This window comes from Oncorhynchus mykiss, chromosome 1 (genome assembly GCF_057628025.1).
Source record: "Oncorhynchus mykiss isolate SJ-2025 chromosome 1, ASM5762802v1, whole genome shotgun sequence".
NCBI lineage: Eukaryota > Metazoa > Chordata > Actinopteri > Salmoniformes > Salmonidae > Oncorhynchus > Oncorhynchus mykiss.
In genome coordinates, this window is record NC_143022.1 from 74,388,681 (window position 1) to 74,409,453 (window position 20,773).

A 20,773-nucleotide genomic window follows, 5' to 3' on the forward strand; every position below is an offset into this window, starting at 1 on the left:
GCGTTCTGCCATCTTTATCTTTATGCACGTTCGTAATTTGGCCGCCTGCCTACGTGTCTTTCTTACAAATATATCAATTAAATTGATGCGACTCCCTGGCCTAATCTAAATGACATAGCGTTTCTGTTCTATACAGTTTTACCAGAACGTTCTGTAACGTTGCACTCCACTTAACGCATCCCAGGTCAGACGTTTTAAAGGTGACTGACAGCAGTGTGAACCTGTACGGCACATGCTGTGTCATCGTTCCGCCTCTAGATAGCATTAATTGGCGGTTGAATATCCAAATCTATCGCTTCCTAGATCTTTGAGACATTTCACGGAAAATTATCCAAACTCTAATGGTAATGTATCGCCAGATGTTTCATTTTTATAGTAGATTTCTAGTTAGGTATCTTGCTAAGAACACGTTGAATATATGGTTTTGCTAGCTAGCTAAATTAGTTATATGTAGGGAGAGCTAGCTAGTTTATTCGATATAGTCCGTTAGCTTGCTGTAGCTATCTAGGTAACGTTAGCTAGCTAATATGCTGGCCAGTTTCCAGATTTAACTGACTTTCAGTTTTGTTTCTGGATTTATTACGGGACTATATAGCATTTCTCTACTTTGCAAGCTAGTTGGGTGGCTGTAGTTGCATCTGTTGACCACATGTCAATAGTCTGTCTGTACCATAAATTACTATTGCCAGCCAACTAACTTGACTCTCTTTTACGCCCAAATAGGTTCATATTGCTGGCTAGCCCCATGGCCCCTCCTAGGAAACGAGCATTGCCTGCACCCCTACCAGACGGGTTTACACTGATCGACACTGAGAAGAAGCAATGGAAACTGGGCAGAATTATTGGCCAAGGAGGTTTTGGATTGATCTACCTAGGTAAGTAACCAGACGAGTATGTCAATCCGTCAAGGTATCACAGATTCTCAAATAAACACACGCATCCCAATTTATTTTACCAGGAATCACAGATTTGGGTGTAAAGCATTACCAACGGAGCATAAAAACTGGAGTACATCTGATTGATGCCAAATTACTGTCATGTTTATCACGGTTTATTTATCTGTGTCCCTGTTTTTTTTCTGTTTTTTTCTCTCCCCTCTTTTTCTCTCTCACACACCATATCTCCCTCCCTCCCTTTTTTCCCATCTCCTACCTTTCTCTCTCTCCCATTTTTTCCTTCAGCTTCGCAGGACATGGAAATGCCTGTTGGGGAGGACTCTCATTTTGTGATTAAAGTGGTGAGTACGGGGATGGCTGTGTTGTGAGTCAGGGCATTTCTATCACTGTATACGCTTTGCCATTTGTTCAGAGAACTCCAGATGTGATCGACAGTTTGACTTAACCACAATAATCTGCTGTGAAACTCTCTTTCACTTTCTTTCTCTCTCGCTTGCTCTCTGCTTACTGGGTTTTTCGTGGATATGGGAAGGTATAATAAGGAACTGCTGTGTTAATATGCTAATAAATAAACCTATAATTGTACGGCAGTCACATGCAACAGTTCTCAGCATTTATATTTCCACATTTCCTCATATTTCACCCTCTTATTTCATTGTCTGCAGGAGTACCATGAGAATGGTCCTCTGTTTTCTGAGCTCAAGTTCTATCAGAGGGCAGCTAAACCTGAGAACAGTGAGTATCAACAAATTCAATCAGTCAACATCATGATGTAGCAGAAATATGACCAAGAGTTCATAGCCTATGTCCAATATAGGCTACATACTGTGTGGTTACAACCAAACCTATTTTAGGCTACATCTTATTTGAGTGGCCAGGCCCAATGCAGCGGGAGTGTACTTGGCTGATGAAGTGCCCAAGACTGCTGCCTGGTGTAATTAATAAGCCAAAGCAAACATGCACCTCAGTGGCAGTTAGCCCCTTCCCTGCTTGTTTGAGCTCTTAATTCATAGAGAGGGACCCAATCCCACATAATGATGCCTGCTCCTCTGCTGGGCCCCTGACCACCTGCCAGTCTGGTGGAGAGCCAGCCAGCACTCCAAGACAGGCTTCCTGTTCACTTTGTGCATTTCTGTGTCTGTGATTTAGAAGTGCATGATTATTTCCTCTGTTTTTAAGTGGTCATATGTGTTTTTGTGAACAGTTCAGACAGTCCAACCTGAATCCACAGTCATTAAAACCACATCGCGTCCTAATTTGTTGCACCACTTTTAAGACCAAAGGCTTAGGTCCTCTAGGATCGTATCTTGGGCACTTGGCCATATTTGCTCAGCACCAGTTGTGCACCTGCTACCTTTCAGAGGGAATGAAACAAAATGGCATGAAGGTAAATACTGAGAGCAACAAGTAATTCATAAAACAAAAATGCTAAAGAGCAAATATCTGTTTTTGCACTCTTATTGTGTCCATTATTTCTATAGAAAAACAATAGGTGCAATCGTTGCACTGGTGAAAATACGTTGTGAAAAGGTAGCCTAGTGGTTAGAGCGTTGGGCCAGTAACCGGAAGGTTGCTGGATCGAATCCCCGAGCTGACAACGTAGAAACCGGTTGTTCTGTCCCTGAGCGGGGCAGGGTGCTGAAGACACACCTCTCTGATTCAGAGGGGTTGGGTTAAATGTGGAAGACAGGTTTCAGTTGAATACATTCCAGTTGGACAACTGATTAGGTATCTCCCTTTCCCTAAATATAGTATGTGAGATACCATTTTTGGCCCTTGTAATTCTGTTCTGCTGTTGATTCAGTGCAGAGGTGGATGAGGAGCAAGACGCTGGATTTTCTGGGGATCCCTGCATACTGGGGATCAGGACTGGCAGAACACAACGGAACCAGGTACTACTGGAGCCACTACACTGACTGGTGTAGTGATGGTCATGATGGTCATGGTGAAGGCATTAATAATCCCTTGCTTTGTGGTTGGGAAGTGTGTCAGAGATGATTTTACCTCTTATCCTTGACATTTGCCCTGTACCATGTACAGTTTTTATCCAGGTGACTCGATTTAAGAACAAATTCTTATTTACAATTCAGGTACAGGTTCATGGTGATGGACCGCCTGGGCAGTGACCTGCAGAAGGTGTGTGAGAGAAATGGTGGCAAGCTGAAGAAGCACACAGTACTACAGCTAGGACGTGTCCTGGTGAGTCCCTTCCTCTGTTCAAATCAAATTGTATTCGTCACATGCGCCGAATACAGTGAAATGCTTACTTACAAGCCAACAATGAAGTTTTAAGAAAATACGAGTTAAGAAAATATTTACTAAATAAACTAAAGTAAACATAAAAAACACAATAAAATAATATTAATAAAACATCCTCTTCCAAGATGGAATGTAAAGTTTTCACCTTCTCTTTGTCTTCCTACAGCTGGATGTGCTTGAGTATATCCATGACAACGAGTATGTCCACGCAGACATAAAGGCTGCCAACCTGATGCTTGGTCACACAGACCCTGACAAGGTAAGCGCTAGCACTGTCTCAGAACAGTAGGCATGCGTATTCAAGGCATTTCTTGTACTGTGTATAAAACATACGCAGAAGACCGTTACTAGCTATATTAACATTGAGCAATGTATATGTTAAGCTTTTTACTTGTAGGTGGGCTGACTGTTATCTACACATACTGTCTGTTTATTCCCTGTACTGCAGGTGTACCTGGCTGACTACGGCCTGTCCTACAGGTACAGCCCAGACGGCGTACACAAAGAGTACAAAAAGAACCCAAAAAAGGGACACAACGGAACCATAGAGTACACCAGCATAGATGCCCACAATGGAGTCGGTAAAGTGGGATTTCATTGATATGAACACTCATAGTTTCAGGTGGCAACAACTATTGTGTAGTGAAAGGGCAAGGTTTCTGGGTAAACATACAAGAATTGGTGGACAATAGCTCACTTGTCTTGACTGTGTGGTCAATGATCTCGTGTGGATGTATACTAACTGCGTTACTGTATCTTTCAGTTGGCAGTGTACTTGTTTATCAATGCATAAAGTGAACCCCCCCTTCGTTCCTTGCTATAAAACCGCCCTCAGTAGGGAACACATTAGCTGGCAAATTGCGTACATGGTCCTTTTTTATTGGACATTGATTCTCTCGGCCTCGTATTCCCCGACACAGACTCCATTAAAAAAATCCCCTAATTAGCTAAAGTCATAACCTGCATCGTGTATTCATCCCCCATTAATTAAGGCTTTGATGTTTGGTTAGAGCGGGACTGGCCACTGATAACCTCTGTTTGCTAAGAGCGGAGGACGGTGCCGAGTTCGATATGCTGAACGAGTGTGGCGAAGACTCCCTAATCGCCATGTAACTGTTTCAATCAATGCTGTCCATATGAAGGAAAACAGACAAGATGCTTAGTCAGCGTTATTGATAAAGGCAAACCCGTCAATTTGAATCTTTTTTAGAGTGAAGAGGGTGGTGGGGGTTAACATGCTGAGCTTGTGTTTTTATGTTCGGTTCTCTGAATCAAGAGGTGTATGTTGGGCCCATGTAATTCAGTTGCATACAAGCTAAAATGTGGCAGGCGGAACATGCTTCAACATGTTCCGAGTCGTTGATCTATGGCTGTGAATTTAATTTAATAAGAGGTTGGATAGGAATGACATTTAAATCACAGGACTGGTTTAAACACCGGTCTGTTCTTTTACAGACCTACATAGAAGTACACACACACTGTCATCTAGTGCAATTTGTTCTCATGTCACATATACTGTATGTTGTTGCATATGGTCCTCATTCCAACTTTTTGGTCTTCGCTTAACAGTAGAAGCTCTTGTATAGGTGTATCATTCCTTTGCTTCTATAGCCCAGGGGTCATGAATCTTCTACAAACTAAAGTAGGTAAGATGAAAAAATACACTCACTGGCCAGTTTATTACATACACCCATCTAGTATCGGGTTGCCCCACCCCCCCCATTTTGCCTCCAGAACAGCTTGAATTATTCAATTGCAATTGCTGCAGATTGGATGGTGGTACAGCAAGTGCCATCCCTAAGATGTTCTATTGGGTTGAGGTCTGGGGACTGTGCTGGCCACTCAAGTAAACTGAACTTCCTGTTCCAGGCAATGTTTTTCCATTCCTCAATTGTCCAGTGTTGGTGATTTGCGTGCCCACTGGAGCTGCTTCTTAGCTGATTGGAGTGGAATCCAGTGTGGTCATTTGCTGCAATAGCCCATCCGTGACAAGAATCAACGAGTTGTGTGTTCCGAGATGCCATTCTGCTCACCGCTGTTGTACTGTGCCGTTATTTGTCTGTTTGGCCTGCCTGTTAACTTGCACGATTGCCGTTCTCCTTCAACCTTTCATCAACGAGCTGTTTTTGCCCACTGGACTGTCAATGTAATGATGCCAACAGACATGGCCGCTCTGCTTCTTTGCAGTATTTTGTTTTTGGGGTGTTATTTCTTACATTATTAGCCCAGAATGTTTTTGTGTTATTACATACAGCCGGAAATAACTTTTGGATATCAGAGTGGCGGTATCTCACCAGCAATACAACCAGGAATATGACTTTCCCGAATTGAATCCTTTGTTCGTACCCCCTGGGCAATTAAACTTATCCCAGAGGCTGCTCCATGTCGGCGCCGGCAAAGAAGAGGTATTTGGAGTGGACTTGTAGTCAATCCACCGCTTCCGAGTATTTTACTTTAGAATGTTCAGTCTTTGGACAATAAAGTAGACGAGCTCAGGGTGAGGATCTCCTTCCAGAAAGACATCAGGGACTGTAACATACTCTGTTTCACAGAATCATGGCACTCTCGGGATATGCTGTCCCCGTCCATACAACCAGCTCGGTTCTCAGTTCATGGCGCAGACAGGAATAAAGAACTCTCCGGAAAGAAGAAAGGTGTGGGTGTGTGCTTCATGGTGTGATTGTGATAATATATAGAAACTTAAGTCCTTTTGTTCACCCGACCTAGAATACAATCAAATGCTGACCGTATTACCTCCCAAGAGAATTACCTTTGGTTATAGTCACAGCCCTCAAACTACACTGGACTTTATGCAAACTGGTAACCACATATTCTGAGGCGCATTTATTGTAGCTGGGGATTTTAACAAAGCAAATTTGAGGCAAATGCTACCAAAGTTCTATCAACACATTGACTGTAGTACTCGCTTAGGGAAACACTAGATCACTGCTATTCACCTTTTCGAAATACCTATAAGGCCCTCCCTTTGGTAACCTAGTTCATCAGGAAGTGTGTAGGAGATCTTTTTTCTACCATGACTTAAACCTACCCAAAACAGAAACCGTGGATAGATGGCAGCATTCGCTCAACTGAAAGCGCGAACCACCACATTTAACCATGGCAAGGTGACTAGGAATATGGTCAAATACAGTGTAGTTATTCCCTCTGTAAGGCAATCAAACAGGCAGCATTCGTCAGTACAAAGTGGACAGACAAAGTATGTGGCAGGCTCTACAGACAATCACAGATTACTGAGTAAGACATTTAAGCGTGTTAACCCTTGCAAGGCTGCCGGCACCGTCAGCATCCCTAGCCACATCCTCAGAGCACGCGCAGACCAGCTGGCTGGAGTGTTTACAGACATATTCAATCTCTCTCTATCCCAGTCTGCTGTCCCCACTTGCTTCAAGATGTCCACTACCGTTCCGGTACCCAAGAAAGCAAAGGTATCTGAACTAAATGACTCACCCCATAGCACTCACTTCTGTCATCATGAAGTGCTTTGAGAGACGAGTCAAGGATCATATCACCTCCACCTTACCTGTCACCCTAGATCCACTTCAATTCGCTTACTGTCCCAATAGGTCCACAGACGATGGAATTGCCTGCACACTGCCCTATCCCATCTGGACAAGAGGAATACCTATGTAAGAATGCTGTTCATTGACTACAGCTCAGCATTCAACACCGTAGTACCCTCCAATCTCATCATTAAGCTTGAGGCCCTGGGTCTGAACCCCGCCCTGTGCAATTGGGTCCTGGACTTCCTGACGGGCCGCCCCCCAGGTGGTAAAAGTAGGAAACAACACCTCCACTTAGCTGATCCTCAACACTGGGGCCCCACAAGGATGCATGCTCAGCCCCCTCCTGTACTCCCTGTTCACCCATGACTGTGTGGCCACGCACACCTCCAACTCAATCATAAAGTTTTCAGACAACACAACAGTCGTTGGCCTGATTACCAACAATGACGAGACAGCCTACAGGGAGGAGGTGAGGGCCCTGGCGGAGTGGTGCCAGGAAAATAACCTCTCCTTCAACGTAAACAAAACAAAGGAGCTGATGGTGGATTTCAGGAAACCGCAGAGGGAGCACGCCCATCCACAGTGACGGGACAGTAGTGGAGAAGGTGGAAAGCTTCAAGTTCCTCGGCCTACACATCACTGACACTGAAATGTTCCACCTACACAGACAGTGTGGGGGAGATGCAACATCCTGCCGGGCTGTATCACCGCCTGGTACACATCACAGATGCTGAAATGGTCCACCTACACAGACAGTGTACGGCAACTGCACAGCCCGCAACCGCAGAACTCTCCAGAGGGTGGTATGGTCTGCCCAACACATCACCGGGGGCACACTGCCTCCCTCAAGGCTGTCAGACTGTTAAATAGCCAGCTACCACCCGGCTACATAACCCTGCCCCTTAAAGGCTGCTGCCCTATATACATAGATGTGAAATCACTGGCCACTTTAATAATGGAACACTAGTCACTTTAATGTTTACATACTGCTTTACTCATATCATATGTGTATACTGTATTCTACTGTATTTAGTCAATGCCACTCCGACATTGATCGTCTTAATATTTATATTTTTCTTAATTCCATTCTTTTTAGATTTGTGTATTGTTGTTAATTGTTAGATGCTACTGCACTGTTGGAGCTAGAAACACAAGCATTTTGCTACACCGCAATAACAAATGCTAAATATGTGAATGTGACCAATATACAGTGCCTTGCGAAAGTATTCGGCCCCCTTGCACTTTGCGACCTTTTGCCACATTTCAGGCTTCAAACATAAAGATATAAAACTATTTTTTTGTGAAGAATCAACAAGTGGGACACAATCATGAAGTGGAACGACATTTATTGGATATTTCAAACTTTTTTAACAAATCAAAAACTGAAAAATTGGGCGTGCAAAATTATTCAGCCCCTTTACTTTCAGTGCAGCAAACTCTCTCCAGAAGTTCAGTGAGGATCTCTGAATGATCCAATGTTGACCTAAATGACTAATGATGATAAATACAATCCACCTGTGTGTAATCAAGTCTCCGTATAAATGCACCTGCACTGTGATAGTCTCAGAGGTCCGTTAAAAGCGCAGAGAGCATCATGAAGAACAAGGAACACACCAGGCAGGTCCGAGATACTGTTGTGAAGAAGTTTAAAGCCGGATTTGGATACAAAAAGATTTCCCAAGCTTTAAACATCCCAAGGAGCACTGTGCAAGCGATAATATTGAAATGGAAGGAGTATCAGACCACTGCAAATCTACCAAGACCTGGCCGTCCCTCTAAACTTTCAGCTCATACAAGGAGAAGACTGATCAGAGATGCAGCCAAGAGGCCCATGATCACTCTGGATGAACTGCAGAGATCTACAGCTGAGGTGGGAGACTCTGTCCATAGGACAACAATCAGTCGTATATTGCACAAATCTGGCCTTTATGGAAGAGTGGCAAGAAGAAAGCCATTTCTTAAAGAGATCCATAAAAAGTGTTGTTTAAAGTTTGCCACAAGCCACCTGGGAGACACACCAAACATGTGGAAGAAGGTGCTTTGGTCAGATGAAACCAAAATTGAACTTTTTGGCAACAATGCAAAACGTTATGTTTGGCGTAAAAGCAACACAACTGAACACACCATCCCCACTGTCAAACATGGTGGTGGCAGCATCATGGTTTGGGCCTGCTTTTCTTCAGCAGGGACAGGGAAGATGGTTAAAATTGATGGGAAGATGGATGGAGCCAAATACAGGACTATTCTGGAAGAAAACCTGATGGAGTCTGCAAAAGACCTGAGACTGGGACGGAGATTTGTCTTCCAACAAGACAATGATCCAAAACATAAAGCAAAATCTACAATGGAATGGTTCAAAAATAAAGATATCCAGGTGTTAGAATGGCCAAGTCAAAGTCCAGACCTGAATCAAATCGAGAATCTGTGGAAAGAACTGAAAACTGCTGTTCACAAATGCTCTCCATTCAACCTCACTGAGCTCGAGCTGTTTTGCAAGGAGGAATGGGAAAAAATGTCAGTCTCTCGATGTGCAAAACTGATAGAGACATACCCCAAGCGACTTACAGCTGTAATCGCAGCAAAAGGTGGCGCTACAAAGTATTAACTTAAGGGGGCTGAATAATTTCGCACACCCAATTTTTCAGTTTTTGATTTGTTAAAAAAGTTTGAAATATCCAATAAATGTCATTCCACTTCATGATTGTATCCCACTTGTTGTTGATTCTTCACAAAAAAATACAGTTTTATATCTTTATGTTTGAAGCCTGAAATGTGGCAAAAGGTCGTAAAGTTCAAGGGGGCCGAATACTTTCGCAAGGCACTGTATTTAATGAATGGGTGTTTGTCGTACCAGTCTCTGTAAACCATAGACACTGTCTCGCGTGAAAAGCCCAGGAGGCCGGCCTTATCTGAGATACTTGATCTGGTACACCTGGCACCAAAGATCGTAACACGCTCAGTTGCTTGGGTCACTCGTTTTGCCCACTAACATTCAACCCAACAGTAACTGAATGCCTCAATGCCTGTGCGTGCTTTATATAGCAAGCCATGGCCACGTGACTCACTGTCTAGGAGCGATCCATTTTTTTTGGTAAACTGTCTGGTATGTGTTTATGCTTATAATCATCAGTCCTTTGTAATAACTTCTGTTAGGCCTACAGTACTCTACTATTGGAATGAGTCAATCAGGTAACGTTTCCCTTTTTGTCTACAGTTGATAAACAAACCAGAATTATATTCCAGGTGGCTAAATATGATGGCTGGTCTTACTTGACCTCCACGTTGTAAGTTCCTTTGGGTCAAATGGAAATCGAGATGCATGCAGATTGACGAGCTATAAAACTACTTTTTGCTCAAGATCCCACACTCCCATCTTACCTATATCATCACCCTCGCTAGGTAGATGTTGCCATGACAAGGGTGGAGATAGAACAGAGTGATGCATCACTGAACTCTGAGCTAATTATCACCTATTGGAGCAGGATGCTTTGGAACACGGAGATTCCGAAAGAGCGGGTTAAGAGTGAAAATCTGAATATCAATAGGAGAGAGAAACCCGTGTGCCTACGCACGCATGAGCGTGTGCGCGTGCATGAATGCGTGTGCGTACACGCAAGCATATGCATGAATGTGTGGGTGCGTTAGAGAGCGCTGTATGTGTGTGTGCTGCCTTCTCATTAGGGAAAGATTCATAAATACACGACCAAACAGCAAAGGAAAAGCTATTGTGAACAGGGACAATATGGTCAAAGCACGCCACTGGTGCTTAACGTAGTTGTTGATCTTTTTAATTGTTAATCTATTTTGTGGCTGTGGGAGTTGGCGTAGTTTTTGAGTGCTGGTGTCACTTGTGTTTTTCATCTTTATTCCCTCTTATCTGCCTCTCAGTATCAATGAGGCTTTATATAATTGTTTACAACAATGGCTTAATTAGAAGTGGCAGCAACAAATATACTGTAATGCTGACCTATACACTTAAGTACTTTACACCTTCCACTTGAGATAATTGATTCAGTAAATTACTTAAACAAGCGGCTTAATCACAAAAATGTTGAAGGCAACAACAGAGGCAGACGCAGTGGCAACCCACATCTAACTACAACCAACCAACCCCTGTTGTCCGTCTCTAGGCTAGCCAGTAGTGCTGTCCTGTTGGGTGCCGCTGCCTGGCAGCCACTGTGGCAGCAGCCTATTTAATTGGGAACACTGTCTGGGATCAATGCTAGCCAGATTTCTCCTTCTGACGAAGCTAGTCAGTCGATGGGTAATTTCTCCGGAGATGCACGGCCGTTACAGTATTGAGCTGCTAAAACTCCTCGGGCTCGACCCCTCACATGCACTCAATCCAGACGTATTGATGAACTCCCCACAGTTTTTCATAAAGACACTTTCTCAGTGCAGGGTTTGTTCACTTCCTTGTATTAAAACTAGATGGAAGGCATTGTTTACAACGAGGCAAGTCTAGAGGTTAATGTCTAGCCATCATCAGTATTTAGTATTTAGATATCTCCCCAGTGCACAGCACCCTGTCGACTTCTGTAACCTGTGGTATTGATTTGGGCGTAGATATGTGTGTTTTACTGCCTTAGAGAGGGGGTGTTTGAGCAATCGAGTGTGTGTGTGTGTGTTTAGGCTGTGCAGCGGGCGTCTGAATCATGTCAGAGGTCACAAGGATCCAGTTTCCTGGAACAGGCCAAAGAAGAAGGAAAACTGACATAAAATGTCGGCCCTCCCCTCAAAGCCCTGTCTGTCTGCAGAGCACAGGAAAAGTTGAAAGACTAACACTCCCTCCATAATTGTCATCCTCTTTACCCTCTCTTTGCATACTGTTTTCCCTCTAAACACAGCCCCTCAAACAAAGCTGTTTCTATCCTCCCAAACCAGGTTCTGATCATCTTCTGTCTGTGTGTAGCTCCATCGAGACGTGGAGACCTGGAGGTGTTGGGCTTCTGTCTGCTCCACTGGCTGTGTGGGGCGCTGCCCTGGGACTCTGTGCTCAAGAACCCTATACAGGTCCAAGAGGCCAAGACCAGGTAAAGACCACCCTCTCTCTGGATCCCTCTCCATCTTCCTATTGATCCTTAGTGTTAAATCCCCCTCAAAATACGTCCGTTTTAAGCTAGAGGGATGTTGTTTTTTGCATGGACCGCGTTTCAATTCACCACACCCACATATGTCGGTGGCCGAGCTACAGTTTGTCACGTGACTTGTCTGAAGGTAACCCGGTACCAGTTAAAAATAAAATATGGAGGTAGTTTTGTGTCAAAAATAAGGGGTTAAATGTGTCAAAATATATATTTCCTGAGCTTTGTTATACACCTGTCCACATACTTGTGTGTGTATATAGAGTATCAAAATCGAGCACACCGCCATGCAATCTCCATAGACAAACAGAATGGCCTTACTGAAGAGCTCAGTGACTTTCAACGTGGCACCGTCATAGGATGCTACCTTTTTTATAACAAGTCAGTTCATAAAATGTCTGCCCTGGTCAACTGTAAGTGCAGTTCTTGTGAAGTAGAAATGTCTAGGAGCAACAACGGCTCAGCCGTGAAGTGGTATGTCACACAAGCTCACAGAACGGGACCGCCGAGTGCTGAAGCGCATAGCACGTAAAAATTATGTCCCCGGTTGCAACACTCACTACCGAGTTTCAAACTGCCTCTGGAAGCAACGTCAGCACAAGAACTGTTCATCGGGAGCTTCGTGAAATGGGTTTTCACGGCCTAAGCCTAAGATGACCATGCGTAATGCTAAGTGTCGGCCTGAGTGGTGTAAAGCTCGCCCCCATTGGACTCTGGAGCAGTGGAAACGCATTCTCTGGACTGATGAATCACCCTTCGCCGTCTGGCGGACGTATCTGGGTTTGGCAGATGCCAGGAGAATGTTACCTGCCCAAATGCATAGTGCCAACTGGAGGAATAATGATCTGGGGCTGTTTTTCAAGGTTTGGGCTAAGCCCCTTAGTTCCAGTGAAGGGAAATCTTAACACTACAGCAAACAATGACATTCTCGACGATTCTGGGTTTCCAACTTTGTGGCAACAGTTTGGGGAAGGACATTTTCTGTTTCAGCATGACAATGCCCCTGTGCACAAAGCAAGGTCCATACAGAAATGGTTTGTCGAGATCGGTGTGGAAGAACTTGACTGGCCAACATCTGTGCCCGACCTCACTAATGCTCTTGTGGCTGAATGGAAGCAAGTCCCTACAGCAATGTTCCAACATCTAGTGAAAAGCCTTCCCAGAAGAATGGAGGCTGTTATAGCAGCAAAGGGGGGACCAACTCCATGTTAATGCCCATGATTTTAGAATGAGATGTTCGATCCTGTGTCCACACTAATTGACAAAGTATATCTCTCGGATATAGGACAGACCCTTCACAACTTTGTCCTTACAGTATGTCTGTCTTTAAGTTAAACCCTTGTTTCTCTCTCCCCCTCTATTTCATGCCTGTTTCTCTTTCCAGACTCATAGGTAATCTACCTGGTTCGGTGCAGGAGCTGTCGGTGGGTGGAGCTTGCACAGGTGAGTGAGAGAGCCTCCGTACCAGTCAGTACTTGTCCAGTAGTCAGACTCCAGAGTCACCACTTTGTCCCAGAAGGGAATGAAACATTTTTAAGAGGGTTTTTTGAAATATGTTCCCACAACTCCATTATCCATCCCAGAGAGATGTCTTAGACTCCATTGTTGTTATCTCTGGTACTGTAAACAGAGGTCACGTCTCTGTGAGGTTATGGCTATGTGATGTATGGTGGTGACTGACTGGGATGATTCTCTGCACCTCCTCCAGAGGCAGGGCCGGGCTGGTCGCCACAGATAAGGCCCAGGACATGCATCAACCCTATTGTATATGAGTGTGATACACACTCAACCACAGTGTGTGTGGGTACACTAGGTAGCTGGACATGTTAGTTGCAGTAAGGGGTGACGGTTTCTGTGTACTGAAACACGCAGACCACACGGCACATAGCCAGTGTTAAAACATCACAGATACGTCGGAGTGGGACTATTGCGCATTCTCTCTCTTTTGTCCCTCTTCCTCTCCCAGATGAGTTGGCCAGTTTCCTGCTCAGTGTCAAAGCTCTGGAGTATGAGGAACGTCCGGACTACCAGAGGCTGAGAGAGCTGCTGTCTGAGGCGGGACCGAGAGTGAGCGGAGGCCAGGGAAGGCTGGACCTGTCTGTGCCACGAGGAGCAATGTCAGGGGGTTCCTCCACCAGAGGGTCTGATTGGCCAGACAGGGGCAAGGTGAGAGTAGTTGAGAGATTACCTTGCTCAGAAAACTGCCTATTGGGGACCCCTAATGTACACCTATTAATCAATCCGTCAATTAATCAATCGCACACATCCAGATCTACTCACAAATGTAGGCTAAATAGGCTCTTCTGGGAAAGCTTTCCACTAGATGAAGGAACATTTCTGCGGGGACTTGCTTCCATTCAGCCACGAGCATTAGTAGGTCGGGCACTGATGTTGGGCAATTAGGTCTGGCTCACAGTCAGCGTTCCAATTCATCCTGAAGGTGTTCGATGGGGTTGAGGTCAGGGCTCTGGAGGCCAGTCAAGTTCTTCCACACCAATCTCAACAAACCTTTTCTGTATGGACCTCGCTTTGTGCATGGGGACATTTTCATGCAGAAACAGGAACAAGGGCCTTCTCCAAACTGTTGCCACAATGTTGGGAGCACAGAATCGTCTAGAATGTCGTTGTATGCTGTAGCATTAAGATTTCTCCTCACTGGAACCCAAACCTTGAAAAACAGCCCCAGACTATTATTGCTCATCCACCAAACTTTACAGTTGCCACTGCATTCGGGCAGGTAGCGTTCTCCTGGCATCTGCCAATCCCAGATTCGTCCGTCGGACTGCCAGATGGTGAAACGTGATTCATCACTCCAGAGAATGCGTTTCCACTACTCCAGAATCCAATTTACACCACTCTAGCCGACACTTGGCATTGCGCATGGTGATCTCAGGCTTGTGTGTGGATGCTTGGCCATGGAGACCCATTTCATGAAGCTCCCGACAAACAGGTCTTGTGCTGACGTTGCTTCCAGAGGTGGTTTGGAACTCAGTAGTGAGTGTTGCAGCCGATTCTTACGTGATACGTGCTTCAGCACTCAGTGGTCCCATTCTGTTGGCTTGTGTGGCCTACCACTTCACAGCTGAGCCATTGTTGTTCCTAGACGTTGCCACTTTGCTCGATTTAAAAATTAAAAATAAATTATACAGCTGTCAGCAATGGGTGTGGCTCAAATAGTTGCATCCACTAATTTGAAGGGATGTCATAATTCTGTGTGTCATGCTGTTTTAATGAGCTTCTTGATATGCCACACCGGTCAGGATGGATTGTCTTGGCAAATGAGAAAGCCTCACTAACCGGAATGTAAACAATTTGAGAAATAAGTCGTGTGTGTGTGTGAAACATGGGACCAACATGTTGTTGATATTTTTGTTCAGTATCTAATATAGCTGGATAGGGTAAAGTGCAGGTCAGGGGAGAGTAATGGAGACCAGATGGCTACTCACTTCATGTTCATTGTTTATACTCTGATTTATAACCCTCTGGGAGAGGTGAGGTGTCTGTGTGTGGGTCTGTCGGGAGCCCCAGTGCAGTGTGGGAGATCTACACACACTGATAGCCTCAGCCACAAATCCAGGTCTTTATTTACAACACACATACACTCCAGAAAGTATTTCTCATCAAATATGTGCATTTCAATTGGACTGTACCAAATATGTCATCTCTCTGGCTCTTTGCATAGCGGTGTAGAGGTGAATCACATTTTCTTCTCTAAATGCCTGGCGGGGATCTTGACCGCAGTAAAGGGGGTCAACTTGCCCCTGACCCCCACGGAGGCACACCTCGTCCCCCTCAAGAGGCTCTGGAGCGGAGAGGTGGTGATTTTCTGGAATTTACTGGAATCACTTGAGCCTCCAATGGTGACTAACTTGACCCGCAGATGGCCAAAACAGCCCAATTTGAGGCGATTGATGACACACACTTTACAGGGGCAGAGGATCAGCAGCCATAATTGTTCTAATTTTCTCTAATTTCCATGCTGAACTGCTGGGCAGTTGGATCTGTAGTCAAATAGAAGTCACTTTTTGGAGGTTTGGAAAGTGAGTAAATGTCAGTCGAATTAATAGGGGTCATGTAAAAGGCTGCTTTCAGTGTCTGTCCTACTCTATTGTTATTTACTCCTTTTTCCTCCCTGATTTCATGATATCCAATAGGTAGTTAGTCGTTGTCCCATCATTTGTCCTGTACGGACTCCCGTATTATTATTTATCTTCATCATTCAAAGACAAATGAATAATTCAGTGAACAATGCTTCGTCTTCAACACAGTAGGTGGCCTTCTCCTGGTCAATGGAGAATCAAGCAAGTTTCTACTATCAGAAACAGTTGCATGCAAGCCTCTTACTAAGCCCCTCACCCTCTCTTCCTGTATCCTTTCCCCACAGAAAGCAGGCCGAGGTAGAGGCTCATCCAAACTAAAGCCCGTAGTTGTGGTGGATGAGGAGAGTGATGAAGAGGATGAGAAGATGGAGTTGGATGAAGCGAGGCCCAAACCTGTACCACCCAAGGGTGTAAAGGTGTTGGCTATAAACGGGATTCACTAAACTTTACTACTGAGCTGTTTGCAACTGGTTTTAGAACAATATGACCCAAAAATAAATGTATTGGAATGTACAGTAGTGGACACACATGGAGAAATGCCCTTTTATTCTGAAGTGTTGACAACAGGAGTAAAAGTATGTTTTCATTCAGTTGTTCGTTTGCGTCACATGAAATAATTATTCCGGTGTCCTTTCCCCACAGAAAGCGGGCAGGGCTAAACCTGCAACTAGAGGGGCCTCCAAACCAAAGCCTATATATGTGGAGGATGACAGTGATGAAGAAAAGATGGAGATTGAAGAGGGGAGACCCAAGCCTGTACCATCTCGCTACATTAGGGGACCACCAGTATCCAACCCCCAGTCAGAACATGGGGTAAGATGTTAGTGAATTCACAAGCAGGAAATGTCCAGGAGTATGTTGTCATAAACTAGTGCATGCTAGCTTCACGTGAAATCTCAATCCGGTCTTCTTGTATCTTTTCCCCACAGAAAGCAGGACGAGCTAGAGGGTCGTCCAAACCAAAGTCTGTATATGTGGAGAATGATGAGAGTGAGGAAGAGGAGGAGATGGAGAGACCCAGACCTGTGCCGTCTCAATACATCAGAGGACCACCCAAATCCAAGCCCCAGCCAGAACAGGCGGTGAGGCCAAGGCACTAAGTCCTGCAATATTGACAGGATTCTACTAGAATGTTGTCAAACTGGTTTTACAAGAATGGACAAAATGACCAGCTACTTTACATTGACGCCCAACTGATAATGAAATACGTTTTATCAGAGCAAGTTCAAACCCAAAATAAATCACTTTTTAAAATTGTGATTATAATTTTTTTTAAATTGCCTTTGTTGTAATTTCACATTAACGGCTGTTACAAAAGTTCAGGTCAATGGAAGAAACCCAAGCAAATGTGTGAATTATCCCCTAACAGAAAACATCAACACAAACCAAACGTTGCGTCAGGAAAATAGTTGCTGATGACGGTGTTGCTGTGACCTCAAGACCACAAGTCAACCATAGACTGTTCCAACCCAGAGAGAGTACAACCCCTACAATAAGCAAATTGGGTCAAACACATGATGACCAGTGGGAGGACCACAGTCAGACACACTGGGAAAAACATCTGTACAAAGAGGATGGTTCAGAAATCTTCAACCATGACCACCGGTGTGGGGGTAAGAGTAATAAGCACAATCCCCCAGAATCTGACCACTGGGAAAGTCCCATCCACATATATGACTGTGGTGAGTGGGAGGAATACAGCCACAAAGACCATGGCCAGAGAGCAGAGCCTTCTCCCAAACAGAAGAGTGGCTGTAATGTCACACTGTACTGTAGTGCCTTGGTGGTCTTATTCCTGTCCCTGGCCTTTCTATTCACTCTGACTGACAGTCCTGAATGATGACTTGGTGCCCTTTCCCTGCAACTCTGAGCTTTTTTGTTGTTTCCTATTCATCATGCCTATTTTAGGTTTGCATCATCCCCAACTCTTACTCCAGTTTGCTATAGTGTCATGACGTGAGTGAGACGATATACATTAGATGAGATGTATTATGGATTTGCTGAGGCTCATGTTAAACCTTATAGCTCTATGCCCAGGCTTCAGTCAGCTCTCAGGGTTTCTGGGTGGACATCTTCACTGTGATGGGCTGTAAACAACAAAAGTAAAAATGTAATTTAACATGGACTACATTGTTATTTGCAAATGTCAAAACAGGCTCGCTGTATCAATTACTAAAAAAAAAAACTATTGTGATTTGCAACTGTACCTCTAAGACTATAGAAAATCCCCAGTGTGATTTATGCGTGACTGTTGTATAATATACTAACCAAGGACATGGTACCTCCACACTACTAAATGTGATCTGCTATATTCAATGTACTTATTATTGTGCATGAACAGCGCTCTATATTACCCTTTTTTAAACTTTATGAATGACACATTATATGAAGACTATATAAGGTATATGACCTTTTTAAGAAGGACATCAACTGTAAAGTGAGTCTTAATGCCATATGGCGGCTTGAAATACCTTGCTGCAGTAGGGACACTCTCCAAACACTATGTTGAAGCTCTGGCGACTGGAAGGTAGTCCACGCAACCACTGGAGAGAAACCGAACAGGAACTAGTCAAACTAAAACTAGTCAAACTAACTAACAGGAACTAGTCAAATTGAAGTTGACCAATTCCTTGTGCCTGTAGTGGCAAGATTAGAGAAATGCAAAGAAGCCAAACACTTGAAATGAATTTTACGTTTAAAAAAAAACAACTATTTTTGTATGAATTTATAACAAATTATTTTAAATTCATGCATGTCTTATCCTGGATAGTGTGTAGTGTTTTGTAAAACAGACATGCCTACTGATTGGGTAGGATAGTTGTGTTCGTGTCCCTTACCTCGTACAGACAGGCCTGGTGGAAGGGTTGGCCGCAGCGAGGGTCGTTGCACACCTGATCAGGAATGGCCGACTCCAGACGGTAGGCGTAACAGATCCCACACTCCGCACTGAAACTCTACAGGAGACATTCTTAGTAGCTCTCCTCCTGTCTATCCCCTCTCTACCAGTGTCCCCCTTCCCTCTCTCTGTTTGCATATTTCTTTTCATGTAACGAGAAGCCCTTTTTCTCTCCAAGCGATCCATTAAAAAGAGGATGGCAGGTACAATTTCAACATCTGGTAAAGTAAACTTTGCTCTTCGGAATGTTAATGATGCTGAGGCATTAATCACCGTGGCGACAGTGGATAAACACGGCGCCCTTTCAACCCATCCGGCGGCAAAGAGATAAATGGGGGTGTGATTAAAGCGATCTCGATAGTGCCGAGGATTCTGCCATCTTTGTTATTCTAATGATCTTATCTGTAAACAACCCAATTAAAGGGGATGCACACCCACCTCAGCAAACAAAAAAGACCAGAAATAAAAATATATTTCTATACACACGATTCCTCGGCAGAGGTAATTGTGAGGGCTTGGTGTTTGAAACAGGGAAATGCAACGTACAGATTTTTCGTGGGTGGCAGGTGATGGGAATTCTATCTCCAAAACATCCCGGAGGTTTTGCAAGATGCTGCAGTCCGGGTTCCTGAAAGACACAAAACAGCTCCTTCACACACTAATTAAACACATGCAAATGAGGGCGAGACGGAGGGAAGAGAAGTTTGCAATTATGACCAATATGTCTTTCTCTCCCAGCTAGGAAATGTTGACCAATGCTATCACGTTGAAATGGCATAGAAGACTGTTAATTTAGAATCTCATTGTATGGAACATATAATACCAAAAAGTAGACTGTATCCAAATTACTGACTACCTAACTTACCATAAATGCATGTTGGCATTCAGCTTGTTCCTCAAAGGTGTTACCACTGCAGGGGAAAATAACCCACACAAGTTGTGAATTCCAAATGGACATTGTAAAAAGAGAGGTTTAGAGATACACAACACTTGCAGGGGGATTTAACAGTCGTTTTTGTGCATTTCAATGCATTTCAGAAAACATCGCCCCACATCTAATTTGGGGTGATGTCAAGTGTTTTCCTGGATGCAGCACACAGGCTCTTACAAACAGCTCTTCATATTTGATGACAGAGAGTCAGGCAAAGAGGAAATATTCCAATAACTTCCACATAAACGCTCTGCTCTAGTCCGTTCCACCCCATGAGCCTCGTCTTTGTGTACAGCCATCATTGCATTCTGTTGTTTGTTATTCTTAAATGCAAAAAGCAATATTTCTGCGTGACCCCATCTATTTGAGGGTCGCTGCCTGCCTCAGTCTTGGCGACAGCAGTGTGTGTTTAATAGCATTGCTAGGCAACCAACAATGAGTTCTGTGTGGCACTGTTGGCCAAGCATGACCTTGGATTTAAAGAAACAATTGGCAACAATTGTTAGGACTTAAATAGAACAAACTCGACCTTGGTTGGTCCGCTCCTACTCGTACCAAATCAAAAGCATGATTATGTTGTAAAAAACTTTGTTGGGTAGTACACATTCATCAGCTTTCCTTTTTAATACAGCTTTCCTTTGTCTGTGATCACAGATATGATAGAATAAGGGTAGGTGGAAGCCAGGTTTCCTCAATACTACATGTGCTTATCAAATTGAGTCAGATCAGTTAATAAACAGGAGGATGCATAAAATAAATTTAAACATGGCAGTGTGCCGTCATTTAATATAGGGTACACATTTCATATACATTATCGATTAAAAAAACATTTAAAAAAAGGAACAACCATAAGTATAGTCTTTCACCTACCATGCTCCGCTCCAAGCAGGCAGCACTCTGGCAACATCTTTGGGTGTTGTGTGTCAACCTCCACTTTTATGGACACGTTATTTGCTGCAGACATAGTTAATCAGTGATTGGAGACGAGGAATAGCTGACCACAACACAAAGATAAAAGTGATAGGTAGTAGCAGTAGTGGTCTGTTGTTTAGTTCAGTGTGCATGAGGGTTAATTATGGCCTA

At 44.0% G+C, this 20,773-nt stretch overlaps 2 protein-coding genes across 5 annotated transcripts in view; one reads left to right on the forward strand and one right to left on the reverse strand.

Annotated features, from left to right (window-relative positions):
• Positions 1-18,174, forward strand: vrk2 (VRK serine/threonine kinase 2). The gene is made up of 15 exons (XM_021610750.3): positions 1-344; positions 724-875; positions 1,182-1,237; positions 1,562-1,631; positions 2,701-2,788; positions 2,987-3,095; positions 3,322-3,414; positions 3,604-3,736; positions 11,592-11,712; positions 13,148-13,206; positions 13,730-13,929; positions 16,148-16,279; positions 16,506-16,676; positions 16,793-16,945; positions 17,233-18,174. Exons 2-15 carry the CDS (start codon positions 746-748, stop codon positions 17,701-17,703), a joined length of 1,986 nt encoding a protein of 661 aa, XP_021466425.3. The 5' UTR covers positions 1-344; positions 724-745; the 3' UTR covers positions 17,704-18,174.
• Positions 15,330-20,773, reverse strand: part of fancl (FA complementation group L) — a 16,550-nt gene continuing 11,106 nt past the window's right edge. For all 4 annotated transcript variants that reach the window (XM_090239829.1, XM_021610766.3, XM_090239823.1 and 1 more), the window contains 6 exons: positions 20,561-20,644; positions 19,625-19,670; positions 19,306-19,387; positions 18,701-18,817; positions 18,335-18,406; positions 15,330-17,950 (listed from right to left, as the gene is read on the reverse strand). In XM_090239829.1, coding sequence (XP_090095955.1) covers positions 17,915-17,950; positions 18,335-18,406; positions 18,701-18,817; positions 19,306-19,387; positions 19,625-19,670; positions 20,561-20,644 — 437 coding nt within the window. In that variant the 3' untranslated portion in view covers positions 15,330-17,914. The remainder of the gene's footprint in view (positions 17,951-18,334; positions 18,407-18,700; positions 18,818-19,305; positions 19,388-19,624; positions 19,671-20,560; positions 20,645-20,773) is intronic.

Bases quoted from the DNA above. Each gene is read 5' to 3' on its own strand.
- vrk2 (XM_021610750.3), top strand. From the start codon at position 746: ATGGCCCCTCCTAGGAAACGAGCATTGCCTGCACCCCTACCAGACGGG. The intron at 3,737-11,591 runs GTAAAGTGGGAT...GTCTGTGTGTAG, and splicing joins AGATGCCCACAATGGAGTCG to CTCCATCGAGACGTGGAGAC. The intron at 16,280-16,505 runs GTGTTGGCTATA...CTTTCCCCACAG, and splicing joins TACCACCCAAGGGTGTAAAG to AAAGCGGGCAGGGCTAAACC.